Below are 17637 nucleotides of genomic sequence, written 5' to 3'. Positions count from 1 at the left end.
CTTTTCTGAATAAAACACCTATGTTTTCTTCTATCAGTTTTGGTGTCTTAGGTTTCAGGGTTAGGGCTTTGATACATATGAAGGTAGTTTTTCATTAAAGGTAATAGCTACAGGTATAATTAAATTCTGCATGTTTTCTCAGTACCATTTATCCATTATACCATTTGCTAAAAATACTTTCTTTTCTTCAGCATGTGTTTTTAGCATCTTGGTGAAGTCTAAATGGCTGAAGCACATGCACTCATGTTTGGCTCTTTGCTTTTGATCCATTGGTCTACATGTTTGTTTTTTGAGCCAGTACCATATTGTTTTTATTGCTGTGGCTTTCTAATATATCTTGAGATCTAGGATGTTAATCCCTCCAGCATTCTTCTTTTTGCTCAGGATTGTTTTGACTATCTAGGGTCTTTTGTGGTTCCATATGAATTTTAGAATAGTTTTTTTCTATTCTGTGAAAAATGAAATGGGGGTTTTGATTGTGTTGAATCTGCAAATGGCTTTTGGTAGAATGGTCATTTTCATAATATTAATTCTACCAATGCATGAGCATTGGACGTCTTTCCATTTTCTAGTGTCATTATCTCTTTCTTCAGAGGTTTAAAGTTTTCATTATCGAGGTCTTTCACTTCCTTGGATAGTTTTATTCATAGATATTTTCTTGATGTTGTGAATCAGAGTATGTCCATGATCTCCTTTTATCTATGTTTGTTTGCTTAAGTCTCTGCAACTACCACAGCCAGCAGAGTAGTGATCTGTGGGAGGCAGGAAGGCAGTTTGGTTTAACATGACTCAGTAGCCAGTGCTGGTTGAAAGTTCAGGAGCCTGACCCTCCATAGTTTATCTTAAGCATATTTAAACACAGCACAATTTGGTGAAAATTTTTCCTAGTGGTAATTAACTTAACTCTGAGCACAATAAACTTTAAGACGTGACTACATTAAAACTCTTGGTAAAGTACATGTGACACCTTCCATAAAGATAGGTTCCTGTTGTTGGTTGGGTTTTTTTACTTTTGTTTCTTTGGGGTCCTGCCACCCAGATCACAAATAAATCACACACATGCGGCTTATTCTTAATTATAAATGCTTGGCCTTAGCTTGGCTTGTTGTTTGCCAGCTGTCCTTAAGTTATCCTGTCTGTCTTTTGCCTCTGGGCTTTTACCTTTCTCTGTTTCTGTACACCTTTCTTTCTTACTCTGTTGCTGGTTGTGTAGCTGGGTGGCTGGCCCCTGATGTCCTCCTCCTTCTCTGGCTACTTCTTTTCTTTTCTCCCAGATTTCTCCTATATATTTTCTTTGCCTGCCAGCCCCACCTATCCTTTCTTCTGCCTTGCTGTTGGGCGTTCAGTTCTTTATTAAACCATCAGGTGTTTTAGACAGGCAAAGTATCACAGTTTCACAGAGTTAAACAAATGCAACATAAACAAAAGTAACACACCTTAAAATAATATTCCTCAACAGATTCCATAGATTGACAAACTCACTATAACGGTTTTGGGGAGGTGGTCCAGTGTGGTTTCTGTCATACAGATAGTACAGAGGTAACCTAGCTCTTAACCACCTCCTCTCCCTGCCTTCTGGGTGGAAACAGGTCCATACATCTCTCTGTTGAAGAGACAACCTTGTGTATTTAATATTCCTGGTTCCGCTAGTGTTTATCTGTGAAAACAAGATCCTCTGTGCCTCCTACATTTGTTGTCGATGTATAGAAAAACTACTGATTTGTGCGAGGTGATTCTGTATCCAAACATGCAGTTGAATTTGCTCAGTATTCTGAGAAGTTTTCTGGTAGAATTTTGGGGGTCTCTTATGTATGTCATTTTCAAATAGGGATGTTTGACTTCTTTTCCTATTTGTAATCCTTTAATTTCCTTCTCTTCCCTTATTGCTCCAAATAGTGCTTTGAGCACAATATTTTAGTTAGTTGGGCCAAGGATGTATCTATCTTATTTATCTTCACAAAGAACCAGCTCTTAGATTCAGTGATTCTTTGTATTGTTTTATTTCTTTATTTCTATTTCTGCTCTGATTTTTTTTATAATTTCTTGCTAATTACTGGGTTTGGTTTAGTTTGTTCTTGTTTTTCCAGTTTTTTAAATAGCATCATTAAGTCATTTATTTGTGCTCTTTCTGATTTTTTTTAAAATAGGCAGTTAGAACTGTAAATTTCTCTCATGGGATGCTTTCACTGTGTCCTAGAGGTTTTGTTGTGTTGTGTTTTCATGGAATTTTTTATTTCTTTTTTATTTCTTCTTTGACCCATTCATCATTGTGCTCTTACTCCAGTGCTGGGGTTCAAACCCACAGCCTTCTTACCCTCTTTTGGACAGGTCTTGTTCTATAGCCTGATTAGCCTGGCTCTTGCTCTGTGGCGCAGGCTGGTCTGAGTTGATGCAGTACTCCTGTCTCACCTTCCCAGTTAACAGTGGGCACCGTTACACCAGGCAGACCAGTGTCTTGAGCATGCTGGGGAAGCTTATTCTACTACTGACTGCTTTGGCCCCAGCAGTTAATGTTTAATGTAGGTGTTAGGATAGAACTGTGTGGAAGGATTCTTCTTAGTCTTTGATTTTGTGTGAATTCTGACAGAGACTTTGTGACACACACACACACACACACACACACACACACACACACACACACACAGTGAACTTTGAGATTATATGTTACTAAGTTTTAAAAAATCAGTTAGACTCAAGGTGGTAACAATTTTACATTTCATCATAGTTTAATGAAAAGTACTTGTAGGAAGAACATTTTGATTTTCCTTTTAATGTTCACCGTTTTCTCTTTGTGTAGGACAATCATCATCTCTTTGGTAGTACACTGTTGGGAATCAAGGATGAAGAGGCAGATCTGAGCCAGGCTCTGTGTCTGGCTGTTTCAGTGTCAGAGATCCTTCAAGCAAACCAGCTGCAAAGGGTAAGCCAAGCAAAGCCCCATCAGAAGCTGTGCCCTGGAAGTGTAGAGAGCTGGGGCTGCAGTTATAGCTGAGTGTTAGCACGGATTTTGTATGACCGAGGCCCTGGGTTCAGTACCTGCTGCCGACAAGAAATAATCAGCATTCCCATACAATTCATTTACATCACATTGCCTAGAGATAAGGATGCTCCGTCTCCTGTCCATGTGGCTTGTGTATTTATTTGTACTGCCAACAATTCAATTATTCTCATCTCTCTCGACAACAGTTTCCCTTTTCACATGTCATTAAAGCCAGTGAACATGGAACTGTGGGAAGAACTTAAAGGGTGGACTTAGCCTCTGACAGTTAAGTCCTGGGCAGTTACACAGCTTGCTGAATTATGGTTTAATGCCATAAAGCAAACCAAAGAGAGTTATGAAAATATGTCATGGTGTTCTTGTGTGTTCTTCATAAAAATATGAGTCAGTTTAATGAGTGAGCTTTTGGGTATGTGCCCAAATAACAGTGCCATGGCTAAGCTCTGGAATATGTGCTGTATTTCCAAGACTGTGCCTGGAAGAGGCTCAGTTGTGAGGAGATGGGGCTTTTATAGCACGTCAAGTTCAACTTCCTACTGTAGCTCTGTCTTTGTCTGGGCTTGTTGTAAACACTCACTCACGTTTTTCTTTGCATAAGTAACATTAAAAAGAAAATAAAGTCCAGGTTAAAAAGACTCGTGTAAACCTAGCTCCTCCATATACTGAAAAATGTTTAGTTCTTTGAATTGGATTGCTGGTAAATTTGTGGACCTGAAAATAATTTTATCTGGCACTGTGTTTAAGATAATAAAAAGTGTTGATTTCTACTATATTTAGTATTTCAGCTCAAATTGCCAGCCTCTTGCTACATATTGAGACTTTCAAGCTCAATACATTAAAAAAAAAATGTGTTAACTATTTAAAACAGAAGTAAGTATTTAGATCCTAAAAGTTACTTTTTTGTGTCTATACAAATTGGGTCCTCCTAATTCCCTGTGAGATCCATTTACAAAACGCTTTTTCCCCATATTTTGGTTTCTTTTCACGGTTCTGTCATGTGATGTAAACTTCATGTCAAATTCCAGAATGTCAAATGTTGTTTCCCTTTTAGGAAGGAGTCCGGTTCTTCGTGGTGGACTGCCGTCCTGCAGAACAGTATAATGCCGGACATTTGTCAACAGCGTTCCACTTAGATTCAGACCTGGTTAGTACGAGTGCGCGGCAGATGTTCTACAAGAGACAGTGCTTTCCCCTTTGGCTCATGACCAGATTTCGTGACCTGATGAGGATGCTTTCCTTTTCCTTAAGGCAGAGTCTGTCTGTGGGTAGGGCTAGGGTTCCCTTTTCTCCTGGGGTCAGTGTCATCATAAAGAGTGACAGCTGTTAACTGTGGCTCACTGTTCCTTCCCATTGTTATGTCAGTCAATTCTGCACTTACTGTGAGCAATCTCAAGGGTAGATCACTTAGCATTGTGCCTTGCACCTAGTAAGTACTGTAGAAATATGAGCTCTTAGCATAATTGGATAAGACACCTAGATGGTTTTGCTGGAAGCTGTTTTTAAAGTTTATGAGTATGTATATAAAAAGCTGATAGGTGGGCACAGTAGTAGCTGACATGTATGTGCTTACCTGTTAAAGTTACTATCCTTGAGTGATTTCTGTTGGAGAAGTGGGTAAAATAAATATGGTCATAACAGGTGCTTAGAACTGTTGAGACTGGCACCATGTAAGCCACTCTGAGGTTGTAGAGCCTCAGAGATAGGAGCAGACATAGGAATAGGGAGGAACCCCCCCCACACACACACCCGACACACACCCTACTACCACCGCCACCGCCTCCTGTTCTCTTCCTCATCATGTCTGGAGATGTTGGCCCTGGGGCCAGAGGATGTGTTTCAGGGCTGGGTGGTATTGAGAGGAACTGACAGAAAATGAAGGTAGGGCCCAGAATTCTGACATCATGGGTGAGAAAGGACATGCTAGCCTGTGGGTGTCCCCTGCATGAGCGCTGTGCCTCTCCCTCTGATTTCTGTCATGCTTGTTCTTAAAATTTACTCGTGATTGATAGATACCTTCATTTTCATGAATTAACATTCTTTTAAAAAATATTCTGAATAAACTCTATTGTCAGCTTGCTCAATCTTCACCTTTAATACATATGTACATATTTTTTCTTTGTCCACTTTATTTTTGCTTAACAGTTTCTTAGAGATCTTTCATTTAAACACATTTCCTTCAATGTTTCATAAAGGTCCCTGGTACAGATACTACCATAGTTTGTTCTCGATTAATGTACATTTGAATTACTTTCAGGTTTTGTGTAACAAAGCTGCTGTTGAAAACATTACACATATTCTGTGTAGGTTTTTCACATAGTTCTGTAAAGAAGTAGACTATTGGAGGTACAGTTAGTGGGTTGAGGGCTATGGACATTGCTCTTTAGAGATCTGAAGTACCGTGGACCTCATCTTTGCGTGTTTTGTAGCAGCCGCATTCTTGGGCATTATCAGTCCTGGGTTTTCTGTTTGTTTTCTAGAATGATGGCTGAAAATAGAGGTAAACAAGTAAGGTGCAAGCACCTTTGTCTCTCTTTTTAAAGTTTCTTTTCCTATGGTGCTGGAGAGACGGCTAAGAGGTTAAGAGCACATGTTGATCTTGCAGAGGACTTGAGTTTGTTTCCTAGCACCCACATGACAGCTCACAATTGCTTAAAAGTCCAGTTCCAGGAGATCTGACCCGTCTTCTGGCCTCCATAAGCACTTGTACATATTGGTGCATTCACACACACCACACACACACACACACACACAAACACACACAAACACACACACACACACACACACACACACACACACACACACACACACACACACACACACGCAGGCACATGTACATATATATAACCATAAATAAATCTTTAAAACTAATGTAAGAAATTGCTCTTCTCTATGATCTATTTTTTATTGGATTTTACTGTAGTTTGTATGTGATTTCAGTAAGAATAGCTTAAAATTTTTGTAGTTATTGGCATGTTTAGTTCATTCTGTATAAAAAATGAGTTTTTGATCTTTGTTTTATCAATACCTAAAGTAAATGATAAGTAAATGGTCTCTAATGTTTCTGATGTTTTCTAAGAAATACATGGATTGCCTTGTAAGTGGAAACTAAAAAACAGGACTACTTTGTGTAAAAGGATGTCTCTACCATTTATTAACAAATAAAATCCATGCACAAATATGAAGGAACAAAAGGGGAACTTGAGCCGAATGACAAGCCACCGCTAACAGCCACCATCACTTGCTCCTTGCTTGAAATGGGCCACACACTCCTCCGCTCTGCCTCTTCTTCCAGTCATGTCCATCCCCAATGAAAACCCTGCCCCTTGGACCAAAACACTCCTTTCAATTGGCTAGCAGACTGGTGACAGAATTCCTGTAACATTTCCCCCTTTTTGTCTTAAGAAGGAAAGGTTCTAATTCTAACATAGTAAAACTGTATACCATAAGAATTGTTGTCAAGTAGTGTCCAAATAGAAAGGAAAGGTAATAACCTTAACAAAAATGAAACTACATATAAGAACAATTATCAAGTAAGAAATACATTCTCAATGTTCAGTCCATAAGTAGTTGGCAAATTTATAGAGGTTACTCCCTTAGCTGTCCTCTCCTGAAGAGTCCAAACTTTTGTACTTAATATGCCTTTTGCCAAGATTCAGGAGAACTGTAACTGTAACTGTCTATCTAGTCTTCAACCCCATCAAAGACCTGAGAAGGAATTAATATTACCTGAGTAAGCAGGAAGTGCAAGCAAGCGACTTCCAAAAAATGTGAGAAATGACAGAAACAGCTGACTTCCTGGACAGTCCCCCAAGGTTCCTCTGCAATATTGGGGTATCTATCTTTGGCCTACAGGCCTAGAATATCTGACAGACGTTTTTCAGAAGCAGGAAATTTTGAAGGACTGTCTTACTCTGTCTTTGCAAAATTCGACAGTCACCTTTCTTTATGTTCTGCTTGTCCAGTTTGGACAGTGTACTGTCAACAGTCGAGGCAAGGGCAGTTTCTTGCCCTAATGGCTAGTTTTTGCCACAAAGAAAGCAAACTCCATATGAAGTTTCTTCAACGTCCATCATCCTTTTTCGAAGTAGATCAGTGCTGCCAAGAGCAGACGTATCTCATGTTGAGAAAAGTCTAAGTTATTAAAACATTTTAAATGCCATATTCTGTAGATCTTTGAATTGTTTAAGGATTACCTGTCTATCTGAAATATATCTCTGTATACCTAGAAAACCTAACTAACATGACTATAGTTATGATATTTGATAGTTATGAGTGACTATTAGCCTTTATTTTTTATTATCCTAAATAGTTTTTAAGGACTAACTTCACATTGCATAATTAAATAAGCTGTATAGGTAGGAACTGTATAAGTAATGCCTTAAGCAAAAATAGAATCAGATGTACAGTATAAGGACAATAACCTCAAATTTGTAACAATATACAAACATACCTTAAACAGAAGTAGAAACATATATATATAGTATAACAAAAAAACCTTAAATTGGTATCAATATAAAAAATTCATACCAATATAAATTATTTAAGACTAGTAGTTGCTTTTTTAGTTTGAAGTAGATTCAATAATTTACCTTTTTATCCTATCATATCTATCTTCCCCCCACCCTTTTTTTTGACCATACCCAGTAACAACTTGTAACTAACCCCCCTACACAATGGCAAATATCCATAAGCCAGTGAAAGACCAAAAACCATCCACCCCACCTCTTGGGAATGTGGGCGTTGTGTACTTAAAATTACTTCCTGCTGTCCAAGGGGCAACAGCATCTCTAGGGGACCCTGAAAAAAACCAAAACAGTGCTCAAGCCCTGGGAGAGCTAGCTATATCATTTGTTGTCAGTCTCTGAGTGATGGGAAAGTAAAGGGCTTGTCTGAAGTCCTGGCTGGAGTAGTACATGAGAGTGGACCATCTCAGCTAGCCACCTTGGAATTATCCTGAGCAGTGTGTAGTCCAAAGCTGATCTTGGGCAGAGTCAGAAGAGTGGCCAGGCGGAAGCAGGGGGAGCAGGAGATGAATGTGCCATGCTAATAAAGGTACCACCATGTGGCAGAGTGTAAATAAGGAATATAGGTTAGCTTAACATTTAAGAGCTAGTTAGCAATAAGCCTGAGCTATTCGCTGAGCATTTATAATTTGTATTAAGTCTCTGAGTCAGCTATTTGGGAAGCGGCTACTGGTTGAACGGCTGTGGGACAGGAAAACTCCGCCTACAGTTTTGATCTGTAGTTTTTACTTATTCTGTTTGAAGTTAAACCCTTTTAGCCACCATGATTCAGGATTACTGTAGCTGGACTTTGTTATTTATGAAACAATTTTTTCCCTCTAATTGAACAGTATTTTTCCTCAGCCTTTGTTCCAATATATACATGAAACTTTTATTTTATCCCTGGAGTTGTACTTACCTAACTAAGCCTTTTCATTTTCCATTCCTTTTATGCTTGATTTTAATGTTGGTAGTGTGCTTGGAAATATATTTCAAGGTTTGCAAATGTATGTTTGCCAGATTTCAAATTTTTGCAATTGTCTAGATGCTCCAGAATCCATCCGAGTTTGCACAGTCAGTGAAGTCCTTGCTGGAAGCACAGAAGCAGTCCCTTGAGTCTGGCTCCATTGCCGGTGGGGAGCACCTCTGTTTTATGGGCAGTGGCCGAGAGGAAGAAGACATGTATATGAACATGGTGCTGGCACACTTTTTACAGGTACGCTGACATAGACTATCTCATCTGGCTTGGTTGTTGCCAACACCTTGAAGAAATCCACAGCTAATGAGTATGCTTTTGTATACTCTACCGGATTTATCTATATTCTTTATAACTGCTTCTTTACTTGTTATCTTATTAGAAATATCTTCTTTGCAATATTTTTGTTATATGCTCATATGATATTTTTGAAGTTATAAACCATATGGAATCAATTTTTTGTGTAAGAAGTGATGTAGGACGTGATTTTTTTTTTTTTTCCAAATAGGAAACTAACTGTGCTATGGTTTTGTTGATGAGTTTTTTTTTTTTAACATACTGGCTTCCTCTGTGCCAGAATGTATCCCCAGATTACTCTGTTGTGTTCATCTTTCTCTCTTCATGTTCTAGAACTTTTAATAGTAGAGATCTGATTTATTTGAATGATTTTGCTTGTTTTGATTATATATATTGTATATATATATATATATATATATATACAATATATATATATATTACACACACACACACACATATTTATTCATTACCCGTGACATATTTTCCACCTGGAGCTTTAACACAGCTCCTGTGCATTGTGATTTTATGCAGTTGACCCTCTGCCTCAGTGGCTCGGCCATTGATGGCTCTTTATAAAAACAGCTGTTAGTTCAGTACTTTTTCTGGTCGGTCCCACCCTGAAGTCCACCCACAGGAAGACAGTGGTCTTGATCCTCCACAGCCACTCCATCTTGATCCATTTCTAGTTCTGTTGTATTTTCTGAGGAACTTGGTTTGAGAAAATTCTAACACTTAAGTCTTTGGGAAAAACGTCAGAGAAGCAAAGGTCTTTGACAGAGAGTTTATTCAGTGCCTTTACACATTCTTAAGGTTTATTTGGGAGAGTACAGAGTTCAGACTCACCTTAGTCATAAACCTAACTGACCCATTTTAAAATGTTCCAGTATAAACTATGCTGTAAGGGATATCATATGGCAGGAGTTTGGGCTATTATGAACTTTGTTGTTTATTATTTAAATTCTTGATGGAGTTTTAGAATTCCTTCCCCCTAATTTTCATCACAAAACTTTCAAAGAAATTGCAAGGTAGAAGAATTGGGGGCCTGGGGAGATGGCTTAGTACGGTGCTTGCCACAGAGTCTTGAGGTCCTGAGTTCAATCCCCACCACCCACATAAAAAGTCTGGTGTGGTGGTGTGTACCTATAATCCCAGAATGGTTCAATGAATGACCTTGTCTCAAAAAAGATTGCAAGCTCATGAGGAAGACCTACCATTGATTTCTGGCTTTTGCCTACACATGCACACACCACACATGTGTTTGTATGCCCCAACACACATGCATACACACAAAATGAAGATAAATAAAAATAGAAAAGTAGGGGACTAAAGAGTTGGCTAGCAGTTTGGTTCCTAGCATCCACTAAAGACAACTTGCATCTTTTGTAATTCCAGTTCCAGGGGATCTGATGTCTTTGCAGGCAACTGCACTCACGTGCATATACCTACACAAATAAATATAAGGTTGTTGTTGTTTTTTTTTTAATCTTTAAATGTTTTGTTGTTGTTGTTGGTGGTGGTGGTGGTTGTTTTGTTTTGTTTTGAGTCAGATTTTCTCTACCTAGCTCTGGCTGTTCTGAACTCACTGTGTAGATCAGGCTGGCCACAAACTCACAGATATCCACCTGCCTTTGCCTTCCAAGTGCTTGGGATTAAAGGTGTGTTCCATCAAAACCAGCTAATTTTTTTTAAAGTGGAGGAACAGACTGTGATAAAATCTTTATAACATAATCATACTGTCATACTTTAATACAAAAAATACTATTCTCATTTTCTTGCTTTTTATGGGTTTTAAATCATGGCATTGTTAAGTTTTTAATTTATGGGCTTCCAGTTTTTAATTGTATCCTTGCATGTATTTGTTGAAACAACCCAAAAAGTTTGTCTTTGTAGTTTTCCTACTACTGGTTTTCTACTTATGTTCACCTGGTGTTTCTTTCTCCATATCTGCTTTGCTTTGCCATCACTTAAATCCGTTATGTATTTTCCTTTTGTTTTTGAATTAGAAAATATGACATTTTAGTTCATTTCTTTGTATGTGCACCAGTGTGCACATGCACGCATGACATATTGCACCAGTGTGCACATACAAGCATGACATATTGCACCAGTGTGCACATGCACGCATGACATATTGCACCAGTGTGCACATGCACGCATGACATATTGCACCAGTGTGCACATGCACGCATGACATATTGCACCAGTGTGCACATGCACGCATGACATAGTGCACCAGTGTGCACATGCACGCATGACATAGTGCACCAGTGTGCACATGCACGCATGACATAGTGCATGCGTGGAGCAGAGCACGGCTCGTGAGATCCTGTTCTCCTCCTACCGTGTGGGTTCTGGAGGTCAGACTCAGGCTCTCAGGCTTGGTGGCAAGTGCCTTTACCTGCTGAGTCATCTTTTTAGCCTTAGGTTTTTTGGTTGTTTTGTTTCTCCCCTTTTGTGTAGCCCAGGCTGTCTCAGCTTTGCAACCTTGAGGACTTAGCCTGGAAAGCAACGCATCTAATGTTTACAAGTTTTTAGTAGTTTGCAAAATGGTAATTCCGTCATTTCCTTTTTTATAACCAGCTATAATATATTTATATTACCTTTTAGAAAAGGACGCAAAAGATTTCAAACTTTAAAATCCTACTTTGATGACATTCTGAAATGTCATTTCATTCCATTTTGTTTGACCCTTGTACTGTGGAGACTATAACACAAATAAAACCACACACAGTCTTAATGGCCATGAAGCTGTCCCCTCTCATTTGCTCAAGCACCAACTCCTACAACATGCCAGATCCAGACATGTTACTCTGTGCTGAAGTCCAGACTGTCAAGGAAAGTGACATGCTAGAAATGTAAGATGTAACTATATATTTTAGGACTTTAGGACTACCCGGAGCTTTAACTAAGCTGCATTTTGTAATAATTTACATTTTGTCTTTTATTACAGAAAAACAAAGAATATGTTAGTATTGCCAGTGGAGGATTTATGGGTAAGCCTTAATGTATTAATTTTGCTTCTACTTTTCAGACAAAAAATACAGTAATTATCAGTAGCGCTGATTTAGAATTATAAACTAGTTATTGTGTATCTTCTGTCTTCAGTCATTTCGTAGTTTCAGAAAAGAGGAGGCAAGCAGAGCATACATAGATAACAGATGACATAGGCGATTGAAATGAGTGAATACAGACCATTTAGATACATAAATGTGCTTACTTAGCTTCTGTTTCAAACCCTTTTGTTTTTATTTCACAAGGTGCTTGGGATTGAACCCAGGGGCTCATGCATGCAAGACAAGCATTTTCCCTCTGAGCTACATCCTCTAACTCCTGATCCTTTTGCCTCAGCCTTTAAGTGGACCAGGAGTTTGAGGACCAATTGACTGTGCTACATAGGAAGTTCCAGGCCAGCCTGAACTATATAGCAAAACCCCATCTCAAATAAATAAACAAACAAATAAATAAATAGCAAAATAAACAAAATCCCTCCCATTCACAACAAAGATGTGTGTGCATGAGTACGTGTGTGTGTGTGTGTGTGTGTGTGTGTGTGTGTGTGTGTGTGTAAGTGTGTGTAAGTGAGAGTTGGGGCTATAGCTTATTTTGTGGAGTGCTTTCCTAGCATGCACAAGGCCCTTGGATTTACTTCCCAGCTCTCTGGAGGTAGAGATAGGAGGATCAAGGTTATCCTCAGCTACCTAGCAAATTTGAGAACAGTTTGGGACAAATGAGACCCTGTCTCAAAAAATTTTTTAAAATATATTGTTGCCAGGTGGGACACATTTAAGTGCAGCACTCAGAAGTCAGAGGCAGGTGGATCTCCGTGAGTTTGAGGCTAGCCAGGACTACATAATGAGACCCTGTCTCAAAAAAAAAAAAAAAAAAGATACTGATAAACAAATATTGATGCATTACCTACTGTTACTAGAAATCCTCATAACACAATACAAAAGTGGGTTACTAGTCATATAATTCTCGAGTGTTCTTGCAGTCCTTCCAGCCTAAGCTGGCCTGGAACTTGTTACTTATCCCAGGCACTCCATGTGACCCAGACTCATTTTCTTCCTTCTTCAGATTCCTGAGTGCTGGAGTTTTAGTCTAGAGTTTTAGAAAGCCTTTTAAAGGTTTTTTTTTCCCCCTGCATTAATCTTTGTCTGACCATTACTGCCTAAGTCTACATTATTATGGGAAAATGGATTGATGTCTCCTAGGTTTTCTATTAATTCTTCATTCTGTTGAGTTCTGCACATATATCTGTTAGTACTTGAAAGATGGCTTTGTAAGGAAACAAAAGCTTTCCTAATCTTCACTCTCGGGATGGCAGAGGGCTTTAGACAGCTGGAGAGGAAGGTTGGCTGTGGCCTGGAGTTCTTAGTGAGGGTGCAGGACAGCACATTTGTCGATTATGTCCTTGGATGGTTCTTCATTTCCCTGTGCTCTGTTATTATACTTCCATCTTTCCAGAGTCTCAGCTTTTGCTTTGTCTGTCTTGTTTGTCATAAGCCCTGCAGCAGCACCTGGCCGACATTAATGTGGAGGGACCAGAAAGTGGATATGGCCATTGGATTGCTAGTACCTCAGGCTCAAGGAGCAGCATCAGTTCTGTTGATGTGAGTACATGTGGAGAACATGGTGGATCAGTTTCCAGAAAAGGTGCTTAACTTTCAAACTCCAGCACAACAGCAAAGATTTAGTACACAATGAGGACTTAACTATTGTGAGGTTAATGAAGTGATGAACTGGCTGGAGCTCTCTTCAGTGAGAGCTCATTTTGTCTGGGCTGGCAGAATACTAGACTCTGTCCACATCTCCTGCATAGTGTTCCTGTATCCTTCCTCACTGTGAGCTTACATGATTAAGAAAGACTTCAGTCTGTTTCCATGCGTGAATGGTCCAAGTAGAGAAAGTAAAAAGTTGGCCCACTTAATATATTTGATGGTTAGTTATTATGATGTGAATTATGTGCGTTTTTGTTATGGGGGTAAGTACATGTGTTTTGCTTTGGAAATACCTGGGCAAAAAGTCTTGTCAGTTGAATTAGATGTCATTACATTGTTTTCTTAATAAACAATGTTTATTAAGTGTCATTTATAGTGTTTATTCTGTAAAACAGAGACAAAAGTGATGTACAGGAACACATTTACTCATTTGGACTTAGGTCTCTGCCATTCTTGGGTCCAGAATTCATCTGTACAAATTGGTAGTTGGAATTTTCTTGGGCTGCCAAACAGCTCCTAAATTAAGACACAGAGACTTCTTATTAATTGTGAGTGTGTGGCCTTAGCTTAGGCTTGTCCCTCTAGCTCTTTTAACTCAATCTAACCTGTTTCTGTTCATCTACGTTTGGCCTTGCGGCTTTTTACCTTTCTTTCATTCTGTATGTCTTACTTCCCTGCTTCCTCCGTGTCTCCTGGCTGGCCCCTGGTGTCCCCCTGGCATTTCTTTTGCTTTCTCTCGAGCCTAAATTCCTCCTCCTACTTACTCTCCCTGCCTGGGAGTTCTGCCTATACCTCATCCCTCACTAACCTGGGAGTTCTGCCTATACCTCATCCCTCACTAACCTGGGAGTTCTGCCTATACCTCATCCCTCACTAACCTGGGAGTTCTGCCTATACCTCATCCCTCACTAACCTGGGAGTTCTGCCTATACCTCATCCCTCACTAACCTGGGAGTTCTGCCTATACCTCATCCCTCACTAACCTGGGAGTTCTGCCTATACCTCATCCCTCACTACTGGCAGTTCAGCTTGTTGTTAGACTAACCAGGTGCCTTAGGCAGCAAGGTAAAACAGCCACACATCTTAACAGAATTAAACAAATATTCCGCAACACAGCTTCCCCTTTTTCTGATTTCCAGTAAGACCTTTGAGCTGTGGTTTCTCTGCCTGTGCAATACAGTGTTAACAGACTGGTCCCGTAAGGAGGGCCTGAGGACTAGGTGACAGGAATGTACATAGTGATGCACTGTAGATGTGTGGGGGCTTTTTTTCTGCCATGTGATCAAAACAGATCATTGTCACATTGGCAGACAAGGCTTCTCTGAGGATTTCTTTTTACCTTGATCCTCTAGGCATACAAGAACTAAATAATATTCCATTGTGTATGTGTTTTAATTTATTTAGTTAATACCATGTTGCTAAGTACTTATATTTCCACCTTTTTCTGTTACAAACACAGCTTCATGTCTGTGCACTCTTGTAGGCCAGAGGTTGACATCTGTCTTTCTCAGTCACCTTATTATTTTTGAGACAGGCCTCTTAATGGACCTGGGGCTTACCAGTTCAGATAGATTGGATGGCCAATGACCGGTACTGTCCTGTGGTTCCTGTCCCTCCCTAGTGCAGTTCTGGGGTTGTAGATGTATACTGCTGTGCCTCAGTTTCACAAGGGGGTGGGGATCTAAAGCAGATCGTCCTGCTTGCATGGTGAACACTTGACCAACTGAGTCTTCTCCCCAGCCTCTAACCCACTCTTCACAGAAGAGGAGACATGGGAATGTGTGTAGAGGAAAGGCCAAATGTACACTCTCCCCCAGTATATAGAATTGAACCTACCCTGACCTAATTTAATTCTAATTATTTCTCTAAAGGCCCTTTGTCCAAATACAGTGGCTTTCTGAGATGCACTGGATTTTAGTACTTCAGCATGAATTTGGTGGGGATACAATTCTGTCTACAGTGTAGATAATCTTTAACAGTCATGTATGTGTTAATTACCTAGAGATTGGTTCATCGATGTTCTTGTTTTTCAGGGTGAATCTTGTAATGGCTCAAACGATAGAGGAATGAAGTCCCTTGTAAATAAAATGACTGTGGCTCTAAAGACGAAATCTGTTAATGTCAGGGAGAAGGTCATCAGTTTTATTGAGAATACATCAACTCCTGTGGACCGGTGAGTCTCTTATACAGTATGGACTTATGATGGATACTTAAAACTGAAGAGATGTGTCTCACAGTGAATGAACTTCGTTGAAAGTAGTGTAGAACTGGACCATACATTTTCTGTCAAATTTGATTTCATCCTAACTGCAGGGCTGAGCTTACTGCTTGTGTTCTCTCTATAGGTCCCTTTCCCAGTTTTCAGAGGAAGAGGCTTCCGAGTTTTCCCTTCATTCCCTTCATTAAAATAATCCCATGTCCCTGTGTTTGTGGTTAATAGTTCATAGAGCAGCTACCCTCTAAATGCCACCGGACAGTTAGTTCACAACAGGAACTTCTGCTCCAAGAATTTAAAACCTAGATAATTTGGTCATGCTTAATACAATGCAATCCTACTTTCCTAAGTTCAGATCTCTGTAGGAATTTGTTTAAAAATATGAATGAAGTCCATTTTTTCATGAATTAAAAAGGGGACATGATGAGCAACAGACAAGCACATTGGAAGATATTTGTTTTGCTGTTTGTTCTGAGTATAGGATACACTTTTGTGTGTGGTAGTCTAATTCACGGGTGCACATTCTGCAGCCCAGGATAGCTGTGAGTGTGGCCAAATTTAAAATATTATGGGATACTTTTGTGATGTGTGTAACTTGATTGCACAGTTCTCAAGTGTGAACTTCGTAGACGATGCCACGTCACAGTGCAAAAGCCGAAAGATTCTTTCTAATTCAAATGTGGGATTCGTTTCTGAGCAAGCCTGAGCATGCGCATGAGTTAGCATTTGATTTCCTCTCCTGTCTTCCATGCAAGTACTGGGAAAGTTGAGACACTGGTGTTAAGAACTGAGCACCCCTTTCAGTAGAGTGCACATCACATACAGAAGTATATCCTATTTAGTAAGTACAAAGGTAATGAGGAGGTTGTCTTCACTAATGCAGAAATTGTGCCTCATCTAAAATAGCCAGTATTAAAGTATTGATCAAGCCTGAAAGATTTGTCCGCTCAATAAAGTTACATCTGCTCTCAAAAGCCAAGCTCTCAGTCAGTGCTTCTGAGTCCCCAGTCTTGCTGCTACATTTTGTGTATGAACATTAAAATTTTTGTTTTAAAGTACACTAGTTTCCTTTAAGATTGACAAATGATAGCTGTAAGTTGAAAAGACTGTTGTCCGGTAAAGTATCATATAAAACTGGCTTCTCTTCATTTCCCTTTGTGCTTGAGATGATTGAAATATTTTCTTTATAATGTCTGTGCTGGGTTGAGAAATTGATTTTATTATGTATTTTCTAAAGTTGCTGCGGTTTTTTTTATAATCATTTTGTTCTGTCCTCTGCCTTGATTTGCTATAGAATGTCTTTCAATCTTCCTTGGCCAGACAGATCATGTACAGAGCGGTAAGCGAATGAGTAGAGCAGCCCAACTGATCCATCCCATCTGTCAGTTTCCTCTAGCATGCCCCTGCTGTCTGTGAACCTTGTGCTGCCTTGGCTAAAGTTTCATGCTGCTCTTTTTTTGGGGGGGGTGGGTTTTGAGACAGGTTTTCTCTGTGTAGTTTTGGTGCCTGTCCTAGATCTCGCTCTGTAGACCAGGCAGGCCTCAATCTCACAGAGATCCTCCTGACTCTGCCTCCCAAGTGCTGGTATTAAAGGCGTGCGCCACACCGCCCAGCCCATGCTGCTCTTTCTAAAGCTAACCTTTTCAGTATGATTATGGGAGTGTACCACTCTGACATTGTGCTTTCTGTTTTGTTTTGTGCTTGATTTTTTTCCCTTGCATGTTTCCATCTCCCATTCCTCAGATGAAAATCAAACTTGCTCAAACCCAAGGACTTTATAAGTTCTGCAGTTTTTACTCTGAAGCAGGGAAAGGAAAACAGGACAATATCCATGGAGTCAGGAGTTATCAGAACATTAGTGTATCAATAATTTACCATTCTCTTCTGCCCTTACATAAAACTACAACACCTAAATTTAGAAACAGTTCATG

The 17637-nt window shown here is 39.5% G+C and overlaps 1 protein-coding gene across 3 annotated transcripts in view; it reads left to right on the top strand.

Annotated features, from left to right (window-relative positions):
* Positions 1-17637, top strand: part of Tbc1d23 (TBC1 domain family member 23) — a 58982-nt gene that overhangs the window by 30736 nt on the left and 10609 nt on the right. For 2 of the 3 annotated variants that reach the window (XM_052740915.1, XM_052740917.1), the window contains 7 exons: positions 2798-2920; positions 4050-4142; positions 8546-8716; positions 11724-11766; positions 13277-13383; positions 15525-15664; positions 17001-17045. In XM_052740915.1, coding sequence (XP_052596875.1) covers positions 2798-2920; positions 4050-4142; positions 8546-8716; positions 11724-11766; positions 13277-13383; positions 15525-15664; positions 17001-17045 — 722 coding nt within the window. The remainder of the gene's footprint in view (positions 1-2797; positions 2921-4049; positions 4143-8545; positions 8717-11723; positions 11767-13276; positions 13384-15524; positions 15665-17000; positions 17046-17637) is intronic. The other variant, XM_052740916.1, reaches the window with a different exon arrangement.

This window comes from Peromyscus californicus, unplaced genomic scaffold, assembly GCF_007827085.1.
Source record: "Peromyscus californicus insignis strain IS unplaced genomic scaffold, ASM782708v3 Scaffold_16__1_contigs__length_79575227, whole genome shotgun sequence".
Classification (NCBI taxonomy): domain Eukaryota; kingdom Metazoa; phylum Chordata; class Mammalia; order Rodentia; family Cricetidae; genus Peromyscus; species Peromyscus californicus.
This window is presented reverse-complemented; position numbering and strand designations above follow the sequence as displayed.